The 23,740-nt window shown below is 53.1% G+C and overlaps 1 protein-coding gene across 3 annotated transcripts in view; it reads right to left on the reverse strand.

Annotated features, from left to right (window-relative positions):
* Positions 1-4,585: 4,585 nt before the first annotated feature.
* GRK4 (G protein-coupled receptor kinase 4) overlaps positions 4,586-23,740 on the reverse strand; it is a 67,929-nt gene continuing 48,774 nt past the window's right edge. For all 3 annotated transcript variants that reach the window (XM_057705331.1, XM_057705329.1, XM_057705330.1), the window contains 7 exons: positions 20,772-20,809; positions 13,574-13,663; positions 12,465-12,673; positions 7,980-8,117; positions 6,294-6,431; positions 5,735-5,872; positions 4,586-5,639 (listed from right to left, as the gene is read on the reverse strand). In XM_057705331.1, the coding sequence (XP_057561314.1) occupies positions 5,607-5,639; positions 5,735-5,872; positions 6,294-6,431; positions 7,980-8,117; positions 12,465-12,673; positions 13,574-13,663; positions 20,772-20,809 (784 nt within the window). In that variant the 3' untranslated portion in view covers positions 4,586-5,606. The remainder of the gene's footprint in view (positions 5,640-5,734; positions 5,873-6,293; positions 6,432-7,979; positions 8,118-12,464; positions 12,674-13,573; positions 13,664-20,771; positions 20,810-23,740) is intronic.

Below are 23,740 nucleotides of genomic sequence, written 5' to 3' on the forward strand. Positions count from 1 at the left end.
CCAACGTTAAAGCAGTATTGAAAGAATTTTCAGCCGTGAGCAGTTAAGAGGAGTAACGGAGTGAAGCAAAGGAGAAAGGGGCCAGGATCCACCTGAGCACCGGACCGCGGGAGCCCAGCGCTGAATTCCAAGGGCATGAGACACTTATGACTCCCAGGAATGAGCCACAGAGAACACACTCACTCCACACACCTCACTTCACCACCGACAAAGCACAGAGCAGGAGGGAGATGTTTGACCCCCGGGGGGCATTTCATCACAGGCTGTGACGTCCTGGCTCGGATGCTCCAGGGTTAGGCGGGAAACTTTGAGTTAGCAACGTATGAAAAGAGCAGACTCAGGATTCAGTAAGAACCTGCGGAAGGGGGAGTAACGATGGGAAAGAGTGCTAACCAGGATGGGTGAGGACGCAGGAGGCAGGACTTACAAAAACGGCTAGCTGTGACACATTCTTCTCACTCTTCTGAAGGGTAATTTGGCAGCATCAAAAGATGTGGACCCTGTGGTACATAAATACAATTCAGCCACAAAAAGGAACGAAATTGGGTCGTTTGTAGAGAAGTGGATGGACCCAGAGACGGTCATACAGAGTGAAATGAGTGAGAAACAGAAAAATATCGTGCATTAACGCCTTTATGTGGAATCTAGAAAAATGGTACAGATGAACCTGTTTGCAAGGCAGAAATAGAGATGCAGACGCAGAGAACAAACGTATGGACACCAAGGGGCGTGGGGGTGGGATGAATTGGGAGGTTGGGAGTGACATATACACACTACAATGTATAAAATAGATGACTAATGAGAACCTGCTGTGTAGCACAGGGAGCTCCACTCCACTTCGCTGTACAGTAGAAACTAACACAACCTTGTGAAACAACGACACTCCAATTGAAAACAAGACATTTTAAGGAGACTCCCTGGGGGTCCAGTGGCTGAGATTCCACGCCCCCAGTGCAGGGGGCCCGGGTTCCATCCCTGGTCAGGGAACTAAGATCCTGCATGCTGCCCAGTGTGGCCAAAAAAATTAATAAATGAGATGACGTGAGAAGATTTAAGTACCTGAACCTTAGCATATACCTATGGAGGGTCGCTCCAAGGACGTTATTAGGCAAGCAAAGACGGAGCTACAGAGATGATAACTGAAGCAATATTAATAACATCAAAAAGATGAAACAACATAAATGGCCACAATAGGGAATTGGTAGAAGCATTCATACTTTAAAATATTGGAGGGAATTCCCTGGCGGTTCAGTGGTTAGGAGTCTCTGCTTCCACTGCTGGGGTCCTGGGTCCTGATCAGGGAACTAAGATCCTATAAGCCACGCAGCGAGGCCAAAAACAAAAATAAAAAATGAATAAAATACTGGAATAATGCCAAAAAGCCATTAAAAAGGATGTGTTCAGAAGGATGCGGAGACACCGGAACGCTTGTGCACTGTTGGTGGAAAACAGTGTGGCGGCTCCTCCAAAAATTAAACCTAGAATCACCACACGAGCCAGCAATTCCACTCCGGGGCGCATGCCCCAAAGAAGCGGAAACAGGGTCTCGACGAGATACTGTGCCTGTGTCCACCGCAGCATGATTCACAATAGCCAGAATGTCCAAGCCATCCAAGAACGGATGGGTGGGAAGCAGAGCGGGATATCACTCAGCCTTATAAAGGAAGGGAGTTCTGACACCCGCGACAACAGGGGTGAACCGGGAGGACACCACGCGGAGTGAGAGGAGCCTGACACAAAAGGACAAATGCCATGATTCCACTTACATGAGCTCCCTAGAGGCGTCAGACCCAGAGAGACAGAAAGCAGAACGCTGGGTGCCAGGGCCCGGGGGCGGGAGGAAGGGGAGGTCAGTGTTTAGTGAGGACAGAGTCTCAGTTTGGGAAGATGAGACAAGCTCTGAGGACGGATGGTGGTGACGGCTGCACAACGATGAGAATGTACTCAATGCCACTGAACTGTGCCCTTAAAAATGGTTAACACGGTAAATTTTATGTGTACTTTACCACAACAAAGGAAAGAAAAGTACCTAGCTTCTAGTGAAACTCTTCACCAAAACGACGGCTGTCTGTCCGTCTGTCTGTCTCGGCCGTGCCCCGTGGCACATGCAGGGTCGCAGTCCCCTGATCAGCGAAAGTGCTGAGTCCTGACCACTGGCCCGCCAGGGAACCCCAGCAAGTAACTGCTAAACATTGTGGGTGAGAGGAAAATTGCTACAACATTTTCAGGCAGGGCAATTTGTTCATAAAGGCAAATTATATATATTCTTTAAAAATGTTCATAGACCTTTTTTAGTGCGTAACTGTGCTTTACTGGAGGGAAAGTAAATAATTCTTATTGATACAATGTCATGTTTTGTTTTGTTTTGTTCTTTGGCTGTGCCACGCGGCTTGTGGGATCCTAGTTCCCCAACCAGGGATTGCACCCGGGCCCTCGGGAGCGAGTGTGGGAATCCTCACCACTGGACCACCAGGGAACTCCCCTATTTTTATCTTAATAATACATAAACATGGCCAACAGGAAACGTCAAAGTGCAGTGTGTATAAAGAAGACGGCATTCCTGTGCTCCATGTCTGCCCATCCCAGTGAACCTGTTCTCTAGATACAACCATGTTAACCACTGTAGCTCTTTCTGGATGTGGTACTTTCCACTGTTCACTGGAAGGGATCCCTTGATAAGAATCTACCCTAGAAATATCATCAGGTGTGTGCCCAAACATGTAGGTATGGGGATGTCCATCCCGGTGGTATCTCTATTAACAAGAAAAATGGCAGCGACATTTGTTAGGACTGTTTGAATGGCCGAAATGTGTGATAAAAAATAAAGCGGCCAGATGACTTAAGCCACCTGGCAAAAACAATAACTCTCAACTGTGTGAATTACAGGATAAAATGCCCATAAGGATTCTCTCTGGGCACTGGCTGATATTAAAGACAAATTGTCCTTGTGTACTCTTCTTAATTTCAAAATTCTCTGTAAGAAATATACATTTGCTTATAATCAGGAAGAAAAAACAGAGACACGTTCAATCTGTTGAGTTACCAGATACTCTGAAAAGGTTCTTACCTGGATTTGTCGTCTCTGTCGAGGCTCTCACTTGGGCAACTCAGGCTAGCTCAAGCGAAAAAAGAAGAAAGAGAAGAGAAGGAAGAGGAAAACGAGGACTTCACGGCTCCCACCGCTGTGCCTGGGGGCGGACGGCCCCCATCCTCCTGGCTCTGCAGGCAGGCGGGGCCCCGCCCTCCCATGTTCCCCGCCACCCCCACCCCCTGTCCCCTGACGACCCACAGCTGGAGGCAGGAGGGTCCCCCCGGAGGGGTGCGGGGAGAACGAGCGCCCACAGGCCTGTCTGCACTGGCAGAAGGTCTGGAAGGGCTCCGAATGTAAGCAGGGGGTGGGGATAAGGGTGATTCCTGTTTTCTTTCCGCTCTCCTGTGTTTTCACGATGGGCATGGGTTACTTTCCCGGAGCAGGCAGCAGGGACCGAACCTGCTGCACTTTCCTCCCAGCCCCCAGGAGGCAGGAACTCCGGCCACCTTCGCTCTAGAGAAAGGACAAGGCAGAAGAGGCTGAGGCACCTCCCTCCGGCTGAAATCAAGGCCCCAGACCTCAGGTAACTCCCCCTTCCTCTCACCCGGAAAGTTGCCTGGGAGGGACTTTGCTCTAGACATGGGCCTCCACGCTGCTGTGCTCCGACTGCAGCAAACCAACTCCATCAGCGTGGACGCAGACCGCAGCTCGCGACACACCGTGTGGGGCAGATGACCCTTGGGGGACCCACTGCCCACAGGAGAGCGGCATGGGGCCAGGCACGGGTGGTGGGCTCCCACACACCGCCTTGATAGTGTCATGGCACCGGGACCAAGTCCCTGCTGTTTGGTTAAAGTCTCCAAGGCCCGGACCCTGGATCCCACGTGGCAGGTGGCAAGAACACTCCAGCAAGCCGAGGGACGGTGGCCGCAACCACGGCCGACTGCGGAGGCAGGGCAGCCGGTGCAGGACACAGGAGGCTCCCCAGCTCCTCCCTCCACCAGCTCTCACCTTGTCAAAGGCCACTTTGGCCCCAGAAGGCCCTGCCCGAGGCCACGCACACCAGAGCCCCTCGCCCCGACTCTGCAGCCCCAGAGGCTCACAGGCCGCGGCCGAAGAAACCCATCTAACACTGCAGAGGTGGGGAGAGTGGCCAGACAGCCAAGCTCTGACCTCAGCGTCCTGGAAACTCCTCTTTGAGAAGACAGACAGCCGCGCCCTCGGGCGTATGGAATCTCAGTGAGAGCCACGGGCACTGGGAACACGGATGGAAACAGGCCAAGACCTGCCAACCGACGGCCACCTGCCCCACGTGACAGAGCACGGGAGGAACAGGACCCTGGGTGCAGACACTGCGGGGCCGACACCGGGCCTCTCCCCCACCCCCTCTGCAGGGTCACCCGGAGCCCCCGCCACAGGGTGTCCACACCTGGGGCTTCCTGGGCATCACAAGTCCTCAAGGGGCCTTTTCCTCAATCCAGCACGAGTGAAAAGACAATTCAGGTATGAATGTAGAAAAACAGACAGGACTCATCAAGTATGTTTTAAGCTGTGTCACGCGTGTTTATTGCAGTTCACAGGCAGGATGCAGCCCGGGACACGTGCTCCATGTCGTGGGCCGGCTGCACAGCAAGCGGTCACCGTCTGCAGGGCAGTCCTTCTTCTCGCTGGGGCCGGCGCTGATGCAGCCCTGTGAGACAGGCAGAAGGCCAGTCAGGCGCCTTTCTGACGCAAGTCGCTTCCTGCCATAAGTGGACGTGAAAACTTGGGGGGCGGCGGGGATGCTGACTTCAAGGCCCGGAAACCCTTAGACGCTCCCTTCTATGTGCTTCACGCCACGCGGGGGCTCCATTCGCGCAGAGGTGGTGTGGCTGATGCATCCTGCTCCCCGCACTCGCACTGTGCGCCCAGCCAAGCGCCTCTGAGCAGCGTGGGGTGGGCGGCTTCTTCCTGTACAGTTGGATTCCACCAACCAGAGGGTCCCCGGAAGGCCCCCACGGCGTGGACCAGTGAGGACTCACACCGAGGACACGCAGTCCCGGAGAAGGACGAGGTTAACTCCTGCCCGGCGCCCCGTTCTCAGAGGAAATGTGGTCACAGACTGTGGGTTATACTGAAAAACCATGGACAAGATGTTCGTGGACAAGGTCGGGTAAGTCCTGTGGGAACAGACAGAGTTCACGGCAGGATGATCCACTGGTCCAAGGAGACTTGGAAAAAATCCTAAATTTAATGCTTCCACAGAAAGTCTGTCCAAACCACTCTTCCATGTTCAAAAGAGAATCAGCTTTCCCGGTGACTGCGGGCGAATGACGTGACAGCTCCAAGAATCAGGACACATGAGGCGGAAACTGAAATCATGTGCACTGTGTTACGGCTGTCCTACAAGACACGGACTTCTGCGCCTAGTGTGAAACGCTTTGTCCTCGACACAGGGATCTCTTCGCGAGTGTTGTAAGCCGTTGCTTCTTTTTGGGTCAGAACAGAGTTTCCATACCCACGACAAACACCAGCATGTGGGGTCTCCTCACCGGGCTCAAACCGCACCGCACGGCCGGCTTTAAAACTCTGTACGTTATCTCATATAACAGGAACTGAAAAAAGAAAGCTGAACAAAGAAAGTTTTGCCTTGGTGAAATATTCCTTTTAACACATCCCGTTATAATGTAATACTACGAATAACAGAACGCTTTTCACCCTTACCCCACGTGCGAAGAGTCTGTAGAGGAAGCCTCTCTTCTGTTTGGGAACTGGGCAGCATGTTTTCTCCTCTGGATCTAAGGCCACGTTTTCCTCATTTTCCCTTTCACTGATGTCCTTGAAACATCCCGACTCAATCATCTGCACCCACAGAAGGGCGGGGTGAGAAGGTGGCACAGCACCCGTGGCTGGTCGGCATCCCCGACCCGGCCCCCATCCTCCGCTCCCACGTCCCCTGCTTCCTGACCTCCTCTTGGGGGAGGTCACGTGGCCGCCAGTGTGACCCCCAAGGCAGTGAACTCCCGTCGGAACCACAGCGCCAGCCAGCCCAGATCAAGGAGCAGGACTCAGGGTGGCAGGTGCCCAGCGGACCTGAGAGGGCCACCCCTGTCCACCTCCCGGGAAGGGACCAGAGGCAGCTACCACACGTAATGTTACCTCCAAACATGTGCACGCGCACGCACACACAGACATGTATGTAGAATTTTTTAAAGAGGAAACTGTTCCTTGTACACACACAAGGTTTCCCTAGTTTGGCATACTGCGCTGCAAAGGGCAGTACCTCATTCTGCCAGGGGATGGAGACACAGCCCGTGACGAACTGGCTGTAGAAGGCGAGGTCGGAGCTGTCCAGGCGGATGCCCTTCACCGTGGAGAACTGCTCAATGTCCAGGAGGTCCTTGCAGTAAATCGCCTTTGGCTGCACCGAGAACAGAGAGGCGTGGCTGAGACGGCACCGCTGCCATTTCCCCTCCGCACTCCGACGCCTGGAAAGCCGGTGCACGCGCACCTGTCCTCCCCTTCACTTCCTTGCGGGCCCCTGTGTGAAGCCTGCCTAATCCTAGGACCCCTCAGAGCCCAGGCCCCAAGGCCCATCTGCTCCAGCTCCCCCCACGGGGCCACAGCAGAGCCAGGGATGGAGAAGGGCGCATGGGGCGCCCTTGCTGGGACACCGCAGAGGAGCTCAGGGTGCAGCAGTCACCCCTGCCTCCAGCCCTCGGCCTCCGTCACACACAGCGCCCGTCCGCCTGCTGGGCCCGTCTGGCTGAGCCCTGCGCTGGGACAGGAGCCCAGGCCCGCAGCCCCGCCGGCCACGGCCGTCCTCGGGCACAGGGAGTCAGGCCAGCAGGCGGGGCGTGGGCGGCCTGGGCTGCCCCCTGTGGAGCCGGGAACGCAGGGCACAGGGACACGTGTGCTCTGAGCACCAGGGCTTGCGCACGGCAGTGAGCCTGCCATCACGGGCCCCTGCTCAGAACTTCCGAGAGCCGCGGGCAGGCGGAAGGCCAGCCCTCAGGAGATGGTGCCGGAGACGAGGGGGAGGGCCGAGCCCAGGTCGGAGGTCAGAACCCGGTCCTGCGCCCCCGCCAAACTACCTGACACATCACCCTCAGACGCTGCTGACAGCGGGTCCCCAGGTCGCTGGTTAAATGCAGGAGAAGCCCCGGAACAGCCCCAGCACCTGCCCCTGGCTCCCCGGCACCGTGCCCTGTGCGCGCCCTCCTCAGAGAAGACTGCAGCCCATGGCACCCCGGGCCTGGTGGAAAGAGGGCTCTGAGAAGCCCCAGCCGCGTCTTCCTCATCTCGTTGCAGGTCCACGTCCTCCCCCTGACCCAGTACCTGGAGCCGCTGCCGGCAGCTGGGAGGCGCTGCAAGAACGAACTCAAAGGAAGAAGCTACGACAACGTATTGCAAGTGAACATAATGAATCCTGACTGGTGCAACTAAAACTATTTTAATTGCACATCTTAGGTCCATCACATCCTACGGAATGACTGTATCTCCATGTTTCCATCACGGGCCTGCAGCAGTTCAAGGCCACAGCGGGGGCTGCTCCCACCCAGCTCCGACATGCGGGGGTGGGGCGGGGGGAGCCCACCAGGCACTGGGGACACGACCTCGTGTGGGCCCTGCACACTCACCAGAAGGCTCAAGTGGCCACGCCAGAGCCCTCCGCGTGGAGCCAGGACCTCGTGAGACCCGGCATGGGGAAGCGCATTCCTGACGGGGAAAGGGGCCAAGGCAACGTGGGGGCCTCGGGGGGCATCCCAGGGAGGGGGTTGGGTGCCGCTGAGGTTTCTGAGCAGGGCAGGGACCTGGACGGGCTCCACCAGCCAGAGCGGCAGTGGGGCCGGGGGGCCTTCGAGGACAGGCCAGGGGCGCGGAGAGGGAGGAAGAGCTGGAGCAGGACAGGTGGTCCTGAACCTGCCGTTTTCTCGGACACCCTGCTGCTCTCTGGCAACACACTTACGTCAGGACGGAAAGGGGGGTCTAACATGTGGGCCTCCAGCCTCTTGAAGTTAATGTCCTTGAACACAGGGTGTCCCTTGACTTCAGCCACTCCTCCGCCCCTGCAGCCCAGGCGGTGCTTGGGATCCTTGGTGAGTAACTGTGGAGGAGCAGAAATGGAGTCAACTGAAGCTCGGAGGATAAAAGAGAAACCCAGAAAATCTCCGTTAATGATGGCCAGAGAATTAGGGGTGGCAAAGAGCAGCTCTGTCTAAACAAAGTCACTCAAATTTCAAAGTATCCACCAAACCTCACTACTTCAGATTTTACTACTTTAGAATACGCAGTGCTTCAAAAAGGAATTGAAGCTAAAGTTTTGCCTTTGAGCTATCAATAAATACAGAGTTGGTTAAGTAAATACTTGAGGAAAGTTTAACCACGTAAAAATTAGGGAAATTTTTTTCAAGAAATAGCTGTTGGGAACTTCACAGACACCACTTTCATGCCAAGCTACATTGATACTTAGAAACTATTGATACTTTAATTTATTAATTAAACATATCACTAAGGACCTCAGATGAGGCAAAAATTTAGCAAACCTAGTTCTAAAAATTGTATATTCTGTTTTTTATACATTTATTTATTTATTTTATTGGCTGTGTTGGGTCTTCGTTGCTGCGCACGGGCTTTCTCTAGTTGCAGCGAGCAGAGGCTACTCTTCATTGTGGTGCACGGGCTTCTCATTGCCATGGCTTCTCTAGTTGCGGAGCACGGGCTCTAGGCGCATGGGCTTCAGTAGTTGCGGCACACGGGCTCAAGAGTTGTGGCTCATGGGCTCTAGAGCACAGGCTCTGTAGTTGTGGCACACAGGCTTAGTTGCTCCGCAGCATGTGGGATCTTACCGGCCCAGGGCTTGAACCCGGGTCCCCTGCATTGGCAGGCAGATTCTTAACCACTGCACCATCAGGGAAGCCCCCAAAAACTGTATATTCTTAACGTTAATAGAAAGCGTTTCTTTCAAAAGCATTACTTATCCGTGTATGTTATACTGGCAGACCTCAGAGATACTGTGGGTTTGGATCCAGACCACCACAGTTAAGTGATTATTGCAATGAAGCAAGTCACACGAAGTTTTTGGTTTCCTGGTGCATATACATGTTATGTTTACACTATACTGTAGTCTATGAAGTGTGCAATAGCACTATGTCTAAACACATTGTACATAATTTAAAAAATAACGCTGCTGGAAAAACAGTGGCAACAGACTTGCTCCACACATGGTTGTCACAAAACTTCAGTGTGTAAAAAACACACTATCTGTAAAGCACAATAAAAACGAGGCAGGCCCGTTACTGCCAAAAATTCAAATAGGCCTTCTTCCACAATTATCAGTCGAAAAGGTCTGTCTCTGCTCAAAGCAACACAGCAAAGGCCTGGGCCTCCAAAATCTAGCCTCGGCCAGGGCCCGGGAAGCTGCGGTCCAGGGCTGTGCCCCATCAGCACCCGCCTCTGTAAACAGGGTTTTGTGGGAGCAGAGCCGCTGTTAGCTCAGGTGCCTGTGGCTGTCTGCATGGCCACAGTGAACAGCACCACGAAGACCTGCAAAGCCTAAGGGACAGGCGTGTGCAGGCCCCACGGCCATCTCTCTGCCTGGCGGACTCCTACCAGGCCTGTGGGCTCCAGCCTCCTGCCGCAGAGCCCCCGGCCCTGCCCCGGGACACCCCAATGGGAATACACCTGGGTAGCTGCTCTGCGGGGCTCTCCTGCCAGATGCGGAGCTTCTGGAGGCGGCGGCTGTGGGACCGTCAGCACGGAGACAGGGCGGGGCCCAGCAAGCTGGGCTTCCTAACGAATGCTGCGTCAGGCCGGGCGCAACGACCGCACGCAGGGACTCATGCCTCCATCAAGCCTGCTGCCAACCCACACGGCCAAGGGCTGGCCGGGCAGCGGGGGCGGAGGAAGGCACCTTGGGCCGGCGCTCAGGGAGGCTGGGCTCAAGGCTGCCGGCCGCCACTGACTACGGACACCATGGAGATCAACTCTTATATTTCCAACCGCGAGGCCATGAGAAGATCTTAGAAGCCACTGTGGGAGTGAAATGAGAAACTACACCAGAGCGTGCTGAAAGTGACACAGTGGTGCTCGATGTCAGGGGTCACGCAGGGGCCCGGCAGGGACGGCAGAGGAGGCTGGAATCCCGCAGAGCCCCTTCGCGTACTCACTGCCGGGCTGCGTCCGGGACCCCGCAGGCACCCGCGCTCCCCGCTCTGCGCCCCGTCCACGACGACCCTGCACCTGAGACGGCCTCTCCTCCAGGCCCTGCCTGTTGGAGTTTAACTGACTCTCTAAGAGCTGCTGTTTCTCCTCTTAGCACTTACTGTGGATTCACGTGGACTAAAACACTTCACGTGCATGCTTTCACTTCATCCTCCCGGCAATTCTATAAGGTGGAACTTATCACCGCCCACATCTGCTGGATGAGAAACCAGAGACCCAAAGAGGTGAGCTCATCATGGCCGGAAGCCGGGCCTCGACCCTGGGCCGGAGTCACAGGGCTGGTCTGCACGCAGACACCGCCGTCTTTCCCAGCGCCCCTGACGGATCAGCACCTCTTCATCCTGAAAACCCTTAAGCCTTCATTTCTATCTTGTTTACGACAGCCATCGAGTTCTGCTTTTTACTCTAGTTACTTCCATGTTATTTTAGGCCTGCCATCCAACTGCGTGCTCGGAGGGGCCGGCCACACTCCTGTCTCTGTCTGTGTGTGCCCGCAGCCCCGGCGGCCTGTCCCCGTGGGCAGACACTCGGTCAACACAGACCGACTGAGCAGCGACAGCGGCGCGGCCGGGATGCGGCTGCAGAGGAGCTGACCGAACACTATCTGCTCCAAGCAGGACGCGCGGCCAGAGAAAGGCCAGCAGCGCACATCCCCTCACACGTGGACACAAAAGGAAAGGGAGACCAAAATAATTCGTCCCCATAAGTTGCCAATACCCACGGGCGGACCACGCCCCACCTCTTGGTGGCCGCTCGCCAGTGGCCTGGCCCTCCGTCGCCACCCTGCCACTCTCCCCCTGGGTCACCCCCTCCATCAGTGGCGTGTCAAGCAGCCTCCCCCGTCCGCATCCCAGTCTGTCTAACTCCGGGGAGGAGCCCGGCTCCCCAAGCTGAGGCACCTGCCTTGCTCCCCACCTACCGAACCTGCCCGTGTCCACACCCTCCCCTGCAACCTACTCAGACGCCCCTCTGTACACATCCAGCCCCGCGGCCTCTCTCTTGCTTCTCCAGACTCGCTTAACCAAGTCCAGCCCCCCACCTACTCCGAGGGGCACCTGTCCTGCCAAGTGTGGCAGGAGTACGACACGCGAGAGGGCCACCAACCCCCCATCACGTCCACAGGGGTGCTTGACGCTGCCAAGGCACCACCCTCACCCCTCCGCACACCTCCAGCGGCTCCCCCTCCCCCTCCCGAGGCCAACGGCCTGAGAACAGGGGCCACGGGGGGAGTGGACAAGCCCCGCCGCATCTCCTGCCCACCCCCCGCTGCCACGGCTTTGCCCCCACCCCTCCCCCTTCCTGCACTGCGTGGACCCCCCCCACAAATCCTGCGGGCACGGCCTCCCCATCCACCCTGAGTCTGATGCTTCTTCTTACCCGCTCTGCCACCACCCAGGGCGTAGACGCCCACCTGAATCTCTGCAAAGCCCTGGCTGGCCCCCCTCCTTCTGTCCTGTTGGTCTCGTCCCAGGAGTCCCTTCACCCCCTGGCTTCCTGGCCCTGTGCTGTGCCCCCCCCCCCACTCCACGGCCACCCAATCCCCCTCCCTGCCTGCAGAGCGGGGTTTACAGGCCCCCTCGCCTGAGAGGATGAGAGCACGGATGAGAGCACGGGCAGGAGGGGTGGGATTATTGTCTGTCTTACTGAGGGGAGGGTCCCACGGTGGATGCTGAAAACACCCTCGCCAGATGCAAATGAATGTTACCCTGTGCTCAGAAAATCCTAAGCACTGGCTTACAAGAAATAAGTGACAAGGAGAGCTTCTCTCATTCCCTTACTGCGGGAACAGTGACAGCAGCAGGCACGTGGCAGGCTGTCGCGTCAGGGTGTCTACAGACCCCGGCGGCTGGTTAAAGGGAGGAGAAACATGGGCAGAGAGAAAAACCCCACTGATGCACAGTACCCTGGAGACTGTTTCGTGCTTAACGTCCTGTGACGTTGGCCAGCTGTGCTCGGGACACTGACCCGGCACCGCCCTTCCCTTCCAGCAGCCCCTCTGGGGAAAGCCCACAATGGACTCTGCTCTGAGGGATCAGAAACCTGGACAGGAAGGCCCTGGCCCTGGCATCGGGGAGCGAGCTCCCGGGGGCGCCTCCTGAGCCGGACTGTATGACGGCTGGGTTTCCCCGCTTGCCAGTCCGAACGGCCGGAGCAGTCAGACGCCTCCCCCCTCCCCCCCGGCCCTGTCCCGCCCCCGCCCCCACGCCCGCCCTCCCCAAGGCCGACCCACCATGCTGCAGATGGACTTGGCGTCCTCGGAGAACTTCTCGGAGTACTCCTCCGCCTCCTTCTTCACTCTCCGCTCCACCTCCTCCCGTGGAACCCTCTCTTTGAATTTTTTGAATGGAGAATGTCCCTGAATCATTTCGTATATCAGACAGCCAAGTCCCCACCAATCAGGACTAAACGTATAGCCTTCCCTGTTGAGCACTTCGGGAGCTACATAACAAACACAGGAAATTAAAATTAAATTAAATTAAATTTCCTTGTCCTTCATTCCAAACACCACATAAACTGAACGTTACCACACAGAGGACCCTTGGAAACATGTTAAGCTAGCGAAGGCAGACGTGAAGCCTAACAGCCTGTGGTTCCGTTCATGTGAAACAGAACAGACGAGTCCACGGAGGCAGGAAGCAGATCAGTGGCTGCGGGGCTGGGGGTGGGAGGGGAGGAGGGGGAGCGGCTGCTGACGGGTGAGGGGCTTCTTTTTCGAGGGGATGAGAAAGGTCTGCGATCAGACAGTGGTGGCGGCTGCGCGTCTCCGTGAACACCCTGAGGTCCCCTGCACTGCACACTTCGGAGGGGTGGGTTTATGGGACATGAGCTACATTTCAGTAAAGCTGTTATTTCAAACAGTTCCTACGACCACGACCGTGGGCAAACGGAGCGCTAGGGAAAACCCCGCCTCCGAGCAGGCAGAGCCAGGCCCGCCGGCGCCCCGGAGCACTGGCATCTGTTCCCGGCAGAGCTCAGACCCCAGCAGCAGGCGACGGCAGCCCCGGTGGGGTATGGGGGGCGGGGGGAGTGCAGGCCTCAGGATGCCTCGTGTCAGAGGCACCCCTGCGTCGGGCTAGGCCAGGCGCTGTGAGGTCCCTGCTCTGGAGCGGTCGGAAGAACCGCGACAGCTTCGTGAGGGGCGTGTGGGGCCCGTTGTCCTGTCCCGACGCTGCCCCGTCTGCAGAGAGGAGGGCAGGCCGGGGTGCCAGGTACACACCTCAGACACCACCTGTGCCCCCAGTTGAGGGCCAGGACGGGCTCCAGGCCCCTTCACAGCACGGTCGGTTCCCCCTGTGTCCTGAGGGCGGGCGCGGGGATGCTGGGTCGGGGGTTACGTACCCATGTAGCCGAGTGTCCCGACTCTTCCATGTATGACCTTCCCTTCCGGGATCTCCACAGCTAAGCCGAGATCTGAAATCCGGATGTGTCCTGCGTGTGGCCAAACACATGACACAGATCACAGGGGGAGAGCTGACACTTTAACAGTAAAAAATGGAAAAAAAATCTAAAAAACATGGGTGGAAATTATAGCGATTCACACCTGGAGACATTTAGATCTAAGATTACATTTAGAGAATTCCCTGGCGGCGCAGTGCTTAGGACGCCACCGTCTCAATGCTGGGGGTCCGGGTTCGATTGCTGGTCAGGGAACTAGGATCCCACAAGCCGAAGGCCGTGGCCAAAAAAAAAATTACAGAGAAATGAAAAGCAAAACTACTGACAAACTGATGAAAACTCAGAGTCCGAGAACACAGTCTGCGGGCAGGAGCACGCACAGGCACAACGCCACCGAGAGGCGTCCACCACGTCTGGCTACACGGCACCGTGGGCGCGGCCTCTAGTCTGGCGCTCCCACCGCGGGCATCTGTCCCGAGGAAACACGACAAGAAATGGGAAATGCCTCGGACACCGGCTGCACCTGCAGCACTGACCCAACCAGCAAAAGCCTGGGCACAGCCCCCGCTCTGCGATCAGCAGGGACCAGCACATGAAGCCAGCTCTTCTGCAGGCACTTAGCGTTGTGGAGTGATCTCTGGTTAAAAAATAAGTAGAGAAAAATAGTGTAATCATGTGACTGTCATTAGGAACTAATGATCTCAGCAACAGGAGGAAAAAAACCACAAAAGTGAAATAAAGAAGTTAATGAGAACTGGAAATATCAATGCTAATCCACGACGAATATTTCTTTAAAAAAGAACAACACGCTTTTCCTCTGTCCACTGCACTGGGCTAGGAAGAATGACCAACAGGGCAGCAATGAGCACCTCGGTGCCCACACGGTGGTCTCGTCACGTGGTGTTCGGCACAGAGGACGGGGCCTCTGGAGCAATGGTGGCTTCCAGGTCTCGGTCGGCACGTGCGCAGGACGACCCTGCACTGCCTCCTTAGCAGGAGACAAGGAAGTTATCAAAACTGCTGGACACCGCTGGCCAAAGGAGGGACAACCTCAACAGCAGAAGGAATAACGACCCCAAAGGCTGGAGGGTTGAAGGCCACACATTCATACTGACCGACACAGAAAAAACAAAAACCTCGTTCGTCATCTTGGAGAATGACAGGGAACTAGCACAAAACTCTGAGAAACGAAAAGAAAAGGAAGTATTCAAGCGTTTCACCTGCTTTTCTCTGAACGGGTCAGTGACTGTTGATGAGGCCAAGCTCTCTTTCACAGGTGAATCCCACGGAATAAGTGCAAAAGGAACGACAGCGTGACTCTCGTCACTGCACAGCCCTGTGACCCCGCTGGCGTGATGCATCCCCTGGGCGACAGGCTGGTGGGACGGATGATGGATGGGTCAGGCTGGCAGCAAAGACAGACACGCGGCCATCGCAGCCCTCCCGATGCCAGACACGCCAGGAAGGACTCACCAGGTCTGCTCACCAACAACCAACCTGACCTGGTCCAGCCTCCAGACCTAACTACTGGTTTACAGGGAAAGCGGGGATGGGACAGTGCTAAACCCAGAGCACGGGAAATTCTACAAGACACATGTCTGTGCACGTCCACCAGGGCTGCCACACAAAGTACCCCAGGCCAGGTGGCCTAAACAACAGAGAGATTTATTTCCTCACAGTCTTGGAGGCTGCAAGTCCAAGATCGAGGTGTTGGAAGGGTTGGCCTTTGTCCTTGGTTCTCACCCTCTCCCTGCATCTTTACCTCTGTCTTCCCTCCATCTGTCTGTGTCCCAATCCCCTGTTCTTATAAGGACACCAGTCATATTGGATTAAAGCCCCCCCCAAAGACCTCATTTAACCTTAATTACATCTTAAGAGACCTTATCTCCAAATACAGTCACATTCTGACAGACTGGGGTTAGGGTTTCCGCACATGAATTTTAGAAGGACACAATTCAACCTGTAACACCTGGTTTCACCAACAAATGACAAAAAGAACCAGGGAGGAGGAATCTATGATGTTACAAAAGACCCAACAAGATATCAACCAAATGTAATGCAGACTTCATTGGACACTGACACACAACTACAGAAACATTTATGAAATAATGAAGGAAGGTTAAGCCAGTGGGATATTAGGTGATATTAAGGACTCATTAAGTATTTTTGGATTTAATAATAGTATTGTATTTATGTTAAAAACAGTATCTGTGTCCTTGATAAATGTTTTTATAGATAGAAGAATGTGATCATAGGATTTCCTTGAATATCATTATCAATAATAAAATGCTCCTGGCTTTTAAAAAAACTCACTATTTATCCCACTCTTTAGGGATATATCTATTTTATAAAAATAAGAAGGCCTCCATAGAAAATATAAACATGATGTAGTTTTCTTTGTTACTTCAACCACCAGCTGAATTTCATAAACCAAATCCCCCTTAATTTACAAGTTTTCAAAAAACACTGTGTCTCTCTAGGGCCTGCATGCCACAACTACTGTGCCTGCATGTTGCAACTACTGAAGCCCATGTGCCTAGAGCCCGTGCTCCGCAATAAGAGAAGCCACCACACTGAGAAGCCCGTGCACTGCAAGGAAGAGTAGCCCCTGCTCGCCACAACTGGAGAAAGCCCGCGCGCAGCAACGAAGACCCAACACAGCAAAAAAAAAAAAAAAAAAAGGCTATTTCCATACGTAGGATGGACAAATGGTAAATGTACCTCACAGTGCAGAATAGACGATAAACAGGGTTTTTTTTTCAACCTAAATTCTTCCAAATGTCAAGTTCTACTGATACTTTACAGATGAAAAGAGGAAACCTAAAAAGCTGCCTATGAGGGACAAGAAGTATGTACAGGGAATCCTATCACTCTCATGTTCTATGGCTTTACTGGTACAAATCAGCTCTTAGGAATTTTAATTCCATGACAGTAAAAATCCTAAAATCAACTGCATTTTTTAAGTCAGAGAAAACTAAAGTACAGCTAGGATTACATTTTTAAAAGTTAAAAGAGTAGGAGAACAACAAGAAAAGATTAAAAGTCTCCTAAAATCAAGAAAAGCGAAACAAAGCTTTATCATTCCTTTCTATTCTTAACTGGAACGGGACCAGGTCCCTGGTGTATAAAGAACAAGTAACACAGTAATTGCCACAGAAATGATGCCGGGCACCTGCCTCTGGGCAGGATGGAGAAGGCCACGGCGGGCTTACCCTGCTACTGGCCACAACTAGGAGCCACGTGACCAGCTGGATGGACCAAAATGTCTGAGCAGGAGACCCACGCAAAGGCACTCTGCTGGGGCAGCAGGTGTTTCCCTCAGAAGCATTTGCAAAGCCTGGTTAAGCCAGAGGCTGCCGACTGGAGTGGGGGACACGTAGGGGCTCTCCCGCCACTCCCACCTGGATGCCTACCAAGCCTGGGTGCAGCTGGATGCCAAGAGTCTGAACCCCTGGAGGCTGCTGTGGGACAGGGACACCGGCACAGATTCTGAGTTGTGTGGAGTGCGCTGGAGAGACCGTGCTGGAGGTGAGGGGCCTCCTCGGAGTCCAGCAGTCCAGGTAGCGGGGCATGCCGTGCCCGAGCTGGATTTATTCCAGGAGTGAAAGATTAGTTTAACACTGGAAAGTTAACTGGTGATTTAACTATATTAAAAGAAGAAGAAAAAAACAACATACAGTCATTTTGGTAGGAAAAGCACCGACAGAATTCAACAACCATTCATTGTTTTTTAAAAAAGGAAAGGATTTCCCTGGTGGCGCAGGGGTTAAGAATCCACCTGTCAATGCAGGGGACACGGGTTCGATCCCTGGTCCGGGAGGATCCCACATGCCGAGAAGCAGCTAAGCCCTTGAGCCACAACTACTGAAGCCCACGCACCTAGAGCCCATGCTCTGCAACAAGAGAAGCCACCACAATGAGAAGCCTGTGCACCACAACGAAGAGTAGCCCCCACTCGCTACAACTAGAGAAAGCCTGTGCACAGCAATGAAGACCCAACACAGCCAATAAATAAATAAATAAATAAAATACATTAAAAAATTAAAAATAAAAACAATACCATTAAAAAACATCAAATAACAAAAATGTGTAAGAACTTTACAATGAAACTACAAAGTGATATTGAGAGAAATTAAGAGACCCAAATGTGCAGAACTATATACTATACACTATGTTAATAAATTCAAAGATTCAACATTAAGATGTTAATTCCCTGAAGATTATTCTACTGTTCCATACAATTTCAATCAAGATCCCAACACATTGTTGCTTTTCCCTCCAGAAATTGAGCAATTATAAAAATTCATCTGGAAACGAAGGCATCTGAGAATAGCCAAGGCGATCTTGAAGAACAGTTATGATGCTAGAGGACTCAACAGAAGAGCCTCACTAAGAAGCTTCCGTCGCCAAGGGCTCTGCTACTGGTCCAAGGATGAGTAAGATGACCAAGGAAACTAGAGAGCCTGAAACACATCCGCACGTGCAGAGATGCTTGATTCATGAAAACTGTGACACTCCGAAGAGAAAGGGAATAGATGATCTTTTCAGTGAATGGTGCTGGTCAACTGGTTATAGATTTGAAAAAAATGTATCTCAACCTCCACTTCATAGCATACACAAAAAATCAATTCCGGGGGATCACAGAGGTAAATGGGAAAGATAAAACAGTAATGGTTTTATTTTTTTTATTTTTTTGGGGGTACATCAGGTTCAATCATCTGTTTTTATACAGTAATGGTTTTAAAATAAAACATCGAACATGTTGTGATACAGGCCAAGATTTCTTAAGCAAAACACAAAAGCACTAAACATAATGGGAAAATAATTCATAAATTGAAATGTACTAAAATTAAGAATAATTGGAGTCTCTACTACAAATAATTGGAGTCTCTTTACAATGTACTAAAATTAAGAATAATTAGAGTAACTGCTCTTCCACCATAAATAATTTAAAATATGCTCAAAATACACGGTTGGATGTTGAGTCCAGAGCAGCTAAGGACCGTGAAGCCTGAGAGAAGAGAAACAGTGAGCTGGGCCCACAACCTTCTTGGCATCTTCGCCGGGAGTGACCTCCAGGGCTCGGCACAGGACGGGGCACCCAAGCAGAGCGGGCGGCCTTGCTAAGCTGAGAAGACGGAAATTAGAACATGGGAGAGATAGGTCAGCTCAGGTTTGTGGGATAACGTTCTGGAAAGGAGGGAACCATGCAGAGAAAGATCTCCAAATATCTGCACGGAGTTTCCTTGGGTCCACTTAAAAAAAATAAATGATTTTTTATTGTATGCTAACTCATATAAACAGAATCTAAAAAAAAAAATGGTACTGATGAACCCCGTGACAAGACAAGAATAAGGATGCAGATGCAGAAAATGGACTGGAGGACAACGGGGTTGGGGGGCAGGGGGTGAAGGGGAAGCTGGGACGAAGTGAGAGAGTAGCACAGACATATATACACTGCCAACTGTAAAATAGATAGCCAGTGCGAAGTTGCTGTATAACAAAGAGAGATCAACATGATGATGGGTGATGCCTTAGAGGGCCAGGACAGGGAGGGTGGGGGGGAGTCGCGGGAGGGAGGGGATATGGGGATATATGTACAAATATAGCTGATTCACTTTGGTGTACCTCGTAAGCTGGTACAAGAGTGTAAAGCAATTATATTCCAATAAAGAGCTTAAAAAAAAAGATCTATACACTGAAAACTACAAAATATTGTGGAGATAAAAATCTAAATAAATGATGGAATATCTCATAAAAAATAAATAAAATAAATGATTTTTAATAAGCACTATATTCACATGGTACTACAATGAACCTACTCAAAGTAACAGTGAGAGAAACTGAAGGAGCCCCAAATACATACGACTGTATACTATGTTCCTAAATTGGATGATCCAATACTAAGATGTCAGTTCTCCGTGTGTTTTCTATGGATTCAACACAGTTCCACCAAAACACCAGCACGCTGTGGGTGTTTTGGGTTTTTTTGCAGAAACTGAATCGTATGCTAAAAACACACATAAAGGTGTCAGTATCACTGGAAAGTCTGCTCCCCCTATGCTATTTTCACTCTCAGTAGTTTCTAATGACTCTTTTTTTCATGTCTTTATGTATAAACAACAAATATAAATATACCTGATTATTTTCCCCGTTTTACATGAGGCAGCACGCTGTCCACTGCTGTCCTGCAGACACTCCCATCTCCACCTGGGGCACGTCCTCCCTTTTAAAGCTGCCGAAGCCCCGCTCTGATCCACGGCACGGCACGAGGACAGAACGACGGGCTCAGAGCCTAGAGCTGTGAGCACAGCCTTGGGCAGCACACCTCCACACCTCGGCATCCCTTCCACACAGGCGGCTGCTCTGTGCCCGTGTCAGGTACCACACAGGAAAACACGCGGCACGAGAACGAAGGAGTCTTTGCCCTTAACACAGCCCTCCTGCCTCTCCTCTGAAGGAGTCACGCTGGTCTGGGCTCACACTCTCCACTGGACCGTGAGAGGCCTGAGAGGGCCAGAACAACCGCTGGGCTGCTGGTCCACACCCGGCCTCAGTGGGCCTGGCAGCTGCCCGGAGAAGCGAGGTCACGTGGGCGCCGGGCTGCCACCGAGGCCCGCTCCCTGCCCACCATCACAGGGCCCCCAGCCCCATGCCTGCTCTGTGGAGAGGACGGCCCCTGAGCTGCCAAGGTTGAGGACGGCGTGGACACACACCACTAAGAAGCAAGCAAGGTGTAGGTGAACAGCAAGAAACAGGAGAGGGGAAAATGTTCCTCCTGTGAGTGTAACTGAAAATTAGAACCATGTCTGCTTCTTGCCTAGATACAGGGGAATGACAATGACATCTCCATTCTGGCTGTTTGTTTGTTTGTTTTTTCTGGCCAAGAGGAATGGCTTGTAGGATCTTAGTTTCCCCACCAGGAATCGAACCCGTGCCCCCTGCAGCGGAAGCGCAGAGTCCTAACCACTGGACCGCCAGGGAAGTCCCTTCATTCTGGTTTTAAAAGAGCACAACCGAAGGCGTCTCCTCCTGTCACTGTCCCCGGCTGCACTAACTGGCTAAGTGCACACTAACTTTCTGTCCCCAAGCCCCTCCTAACAAAGTCTGCGCTGTTGACAGGGAAGCCTTGCTCACTCACCATAATCATCCAGGAGAATGTTCTCAGGCTTTAAGTCTCTGCAAGGGAAGAAACAACGACAGAAGCTCAGTTATTCGGAAGGAATCCAACACTGGGACTCATCGGCACCAGCGGAAGGAGCCACAGACACTTGTGTGCGCGGCGCGACGGCAGGTGCGACAGGTGACAGAGCCCCCTCTGTGGGCCCAGGCAACCTCACCAGGCTCCAGGGCCACGTGGAGGAGCAGGAAGATTCTACAGACGACGTGCGCAAAGCTCACTGCTCGCGGACTTAACGCAAGACGTTCCAGCCATGAAACGTGCAGCCGGTGGCGAGGCGTTAGACTTCAACCCACGCGGCTCCATCTCTCTTACCAGGAACACACTGTCCACAGTGTCGACAACGCAAAGTCCCCCGCGCTAGACGACTTCTGTCTGGGGGTCAGGCAGATGCCGGCCCTGCCGCTTATCTGCATGTGGTCTCACCCCCTCCCCAGGCCTCGGTGTCCTCGCCTGCAAGACCCAGGGCTCCGCACCCGCCCGCTTCCTGGGCTGTGCAGGGTTCGGGGGAGACCAGGCCTCGCGGATCCAGCCGTAGGGACTGCTGATCACAGCTCACTGCGGAGGCAGAGGCCGCCACAAACTTCACATAAGTGTGTCTCACCAAAGACTGAAATGTCTTAAACGTGATATCTCAGACGACTTTTTTTTCCATTAGAGAGAAAAACATTAGTTTTCAAAGGATTTATATTTAATTCTGCTTGCAAGTATGGTCCTGTCACAACAGTGCCTCTCCCTGAGCATCGCCCTCCGTCTGCGGCCGCGTCACGAGGACCTACAGAGGGAACAGAAGCCAGCAGGACAGAGCAGAGGCTTGGAGGCAGAAAGTTCCAATCTGGAAGCATGTGGGTCATATACAGATGAACAGTCCTTACAAACACTGAAGTCTGCCATTCTTACTATAAATAAACTTGCACGTTTTCAAAAAAGGTAGAAAACGAGAGATCGTCCTTTGAAGCGCTTACCACGTGTAATTACGTCTCCATTAACGTCTTCACCTGCACACAGCCCTTCGAGCTTACAAGCTTCCTGAGGACAAGGACTTCAGAATCCGATGTGTCCCCAGGACGTGCTTCTAGCACACAGCTCAAAGGACTCATTATATGTTTCTGGAGTGAATGAATGAACCTTTCAGCTACTGATAAACTAACGTGATAGTGAGATTTACCAATAAATCTACAGCAATAATCTGCAGTCTAATGGCCTGCATGACCCAATTCAGTACTGAAAAAAGTGACAGGTCCGCACTGTTCCCCTCTCCCCAGTATCCTCCTGCAAGCCAACGGCCTGCTCCTTAGAGTGGGGAGGATTCACTGCTTTCCAACCCACAATTCATCCAATGCACACCAGACATCCCTCCCCCTCAGTGTAACTTTTAATGGTATTTTCTCTTGATCGTTTCCAACAGCAGCATTCCAGACAAGCGGAAGTGTCGTGGTTCCAATCTTGTTTAATAAAGGTGGAGTCAGAGTTGAGTTTCTTCGGAAATGTCACAGTGCAGCCACACTGCCAAGAAGAGGCTCCGTGTGCCCTCCCCCCACCCCCCCATTACGGAAAAGAGGGCGGAATGCAAGACCTCGCCGGGCACCCATCACTCGCCGGGAAGGGACACGGATGAGACGACAAAGCAAGTCACAGAGCTCTGAAAGTGCCACCTGTGCTACTGGAGAATGCTGCTGGCATCGACTCTGACCATACCCAGCAGCACAGCGGTGCACGGAAACAAAGCCAGGGTTCCGTGTGTTCACCGTGACGCGTGTCACCCCGCCCGAGCCACCCCCTGCTGTGAGCAGGCACCCAGCCCCCGGTGCGTCTCCAGGGACCCTACGCTGAACACACCTCCTCCCAAAGCAAGAGAGCAGAAGGCGGAGCCTCGGTTTTAAATAATTACAAATCTTAATAAACCCAGCACTCTTCCCAGAAGCCCAGCCAACCACTTCCAGCCCCAGGTACCTACCTGGCTGCACAATCCTGTGCTCAGGGCACAGAGAAGCCGCTCCGGACCCTTCCCTCCCGACTCCCACGAGTAGCACAAAGTACCCAAACGCACCCGGAACTCCTGAAAGACTCCGTGGGGGTCAAGTCCAGGGTCAGAAAAACACCTGGTCGGAACGCCGGAGGGGCCGTCTAACTAGAGTCACTTTTAGGACAAGGAGATTATCTTTCAGATTAAACCATAAGTGATTCGCCTGGACTCCACAACCACTTCCAGTTTGTGGATGTACCGTGAGCCCTGCAGGCTAGTTTTTCTTTTTCTGTAAAGCAAGCGCCTGACTTGAGCGTTCACCGCGGAGGCGTCCGTTTCGAGGGCTGTCTCTAATGAACACACTGCCGGCCGCCGGATACACAAACGCCCGCACCCACGCTGAGGCGTCTTTTTCTTTTAAGAGACCTTGGCTGATTTCCATAACTGACCACCTGGGTGCCTTGCCTTTTCTCTTCCTGTGCTTTAAGTTCCCGCTCTCATGTTTTCAATCCACCAACAAACGGTGAGCCTTGAAACCCCAGGCCCCCGCTCTCGACCCCAGTGAAAGCAGAACCCAAGCCCGCGCTGTGCCTCTGCCCCGACCCCGCCGGGCTGCGGTTTCCAGGCCCTGAGCGCCATAAACCTTGTCTCTTTCAACGGCTCCCGACGGTTGTTGCTGAGGGTGTCCCGCGGTCATGGTAAGAACCACGAGGCCAGCCCAGCCACAACGCTGGTTACTGATGGGCTGAGACTGGCACCGAGCCGCGGGCTCATCTGAAAAAGGGCGACCATAAAGCTGTCACTGCAGAGGAACATCTCGATAAGGTTCTGGATTAGAAATCTTATTTTCCAACAAGACAATGCAAAATACTTGATTTAATGCTTAAGATAAGCAACAAAACAACTCCCAACCTGAGAAGTGGCCTTGTAACCTAAAGAATCTATGCAAAGAGAAAAGGCAAAA

The sequence above is a fragment of the Hippopotamus amphibius genome, chromosome 13 (genome assembly GCF_030028045.1).
Source record: "Hippopotamus amphibius kiboko isolate mHipAmp2 chromosome 13, mHipAmp2.hap2, whole genome shotgun sequence".
In the NCBI taxonomy this organism is placed as follows: Eukaryota; Metazoa; Chordata; class Mammalia; order Artiodactyla; family Hippopotamidae; genus Hippopotamus; species Hippopotamus amphibius.